A 1849-nucleotide genomic window follows, 5' to 3' on the forward strand; every position below is an offset into this window, starting at 1 on the left:
ATGGAGAATGCCAGGCAGAGATCAGCCCTGGGTGACCAGCACCTTTAGACCTCGGGGCAGGCAAGGGAGTTCTGAAAGCCAGATGCCTGGACATCCTTTCATAGCAGCCCTTAGGGTGGTAACAGTAGCATCACCCCAAGCCAGCCTGTCCTGCCCTGCCCTCCAGAGGGGCCCCAAGGCTCCACAGCACAAGGCTTATGTTGACATCCATGTGTTTTTGTTTGTCTAAAATTCTCCTCAAGCCACACGGATGTGAACCCAGAAGTACAGATAACTAGCTCTGCCAGTGTGTGCCATATACAGGCAAAGGGGCAACTCAGCTCAGTTTGCACGCTCGCACCTACACTTTCTCACAAGGCCTTGATCTGCTGATCCCTACCTCAACCCCTGTGGATACCACCACCACCAGGGCCACCTGCCCCAGCCTGCTGTGCCAGCCCCTCAAGACTGGGCTGACCGCACACAGCAGGTAGATGTGTAGACACCACAACACCCCACCAGACGTGCAGCACCTCCAATCCACCGCAAGAGCACTTTATTGCAGGGATTCCCCACATTCAAAAGGGTGGAAGCCTCTGATACGGTAGACCTTAGAGTTGGCTTGGGGGCCTGGTCAACTGAGGCTCACAGACTGTAAGCCTTAGGCCTGCTTTTAGGAGCTGAGCAGCCCTCACCTTCACAGGTCTGGGATCCCAAGGCCCCGAAGCTATGGCTGTTCCTGTGCCGAAGGCTCTTCATTTGCAGGCCCTGAAATGTTCACATACAGCAGGTCCAGCAGGGGCTGGAGGCACTTCAGCAACCACCCACACCCTTCACCCAGCCTCCCTGGTGAGAGGCTCAGCACCACCACGATCAGAGCACAGGACAGCCATGGAACAGAGCAAAGCCAGCTGGCCCCAAACCCAGTGGAGCAGCCTTGGAGAATCTCCTACGCCAGCTCTTAAGGGGAGAAGGTGCACAGGCAGCTCAGAGAGTGCGGCTCCCTGCGGTCTGAGGCCTAAGGGAAGCTAACTCTAGCCTGGTTATTCTGAGTTCAGGCCACGAGCCCTCCACTGCTGGCTTAGGTCCTCAATGGTGTCCCGAAGCATCTGCGTCCAGTTGTCAGCTCTCCTCATGGGGGTGCAGCAGGTCTCCTTGTGATCCAAGGCTAGGATCTCCGCGGGAGTCTCAGGGAACAGCCCGGCAGCCAGGACAACTTCTGGGAACTTGGCTGCAGAGGCAGGGGCCAGACAGCACCGGGGAACACTGCCAGGGATGGGACAAATGAGAGCAGGATGGTGAGAGAATGGACAGAGGGAAGGTGAAGGGGAGAGTGGGAGAGGAAGAGAAGAACAGGGCAGGACACAGGGGAGAGACAGTCAGAAAACTGGCACCTTGAACCTATCTCAACTGTAACACTGCCTGGCAAACTACTCTTTCTGGTTGGAGGCAGTTCAACCACCATCTCTGCACCGACTGTGCCTGGGATATATATCTGCCACACTTCTTCTGGGCCTGCAGCTCCTGGACACAGTCCCATGCACTACCCACCATAGCCCATTAAAGACATTTGTTCACAATCCTGTTTCCCCAAAAGGAGAAGAGGAGGGCTCCAAAAGTCAAAGGGTCCCCCACAGCCTGTACCTGGGCTGCTGCTTATCCACCTGCTGGTAATGGTAGCTCACGGCCACGGCTGAGTGGGGGCACAGCAGGTACTGGTTCTCGGCCCAGCAGCGGCACATGGTCTTGGTGATGGTATCATCCGACACTGATTCAGATGTCACTGACTCTGAAAGCTGAAGGGCCCCAGGGTCAGAAGGGTGGGTCCGGTTGGGGGTAGACAGAGAAAGATGAGGAAAGCCCCATTCTA

The 1849-nt window shown here is 56.4% G+C and overlaps 1 protein-coding gene across 1 annotated transcript in view; it reads right to left on the minus strand.

Annotated features, from left to right (window-relative positions):
- Positions 1-513: 513 nt before the first annotated feature.
- The window catches only part of THNSL2 (threonine synthase like 2), a 10518-nt gene continuing 9182 nt past the window's right edge, over positions 514-1849 (minus strand). The window contains exons 6-7 of the mRNA XM_003799230.3: positions 1624-1775; positions 514-1245 (exon numbers count right to left, since the gene is read on the minus strand). Of these exons, the coding sequence (XP_003799278.2) occupies positions 1023-1245; positions 1624-1775 (375 nt within the window). The 3' untranslated portion in view covers positions 514-1022. The remainder of the gene's footprint in view (positions 1246-1623; positions 1776-1849) is intronic.

This window comes from Otolemur garnettii, unplaced genomic scaffold (assembly GCF_000181295.1).
Source record: "Otolemur garnettii isolate 467f Iridium unplaced genomic scaffold, OtoGar3 scaffold00147, whole genome shotgun sequence".
Taxonomy (NCBI): Eukaryota; Metazoa; Chordata; class Mammalia; order Primates; family Galagidae; genus Otolemur; species Otolemur garnettii.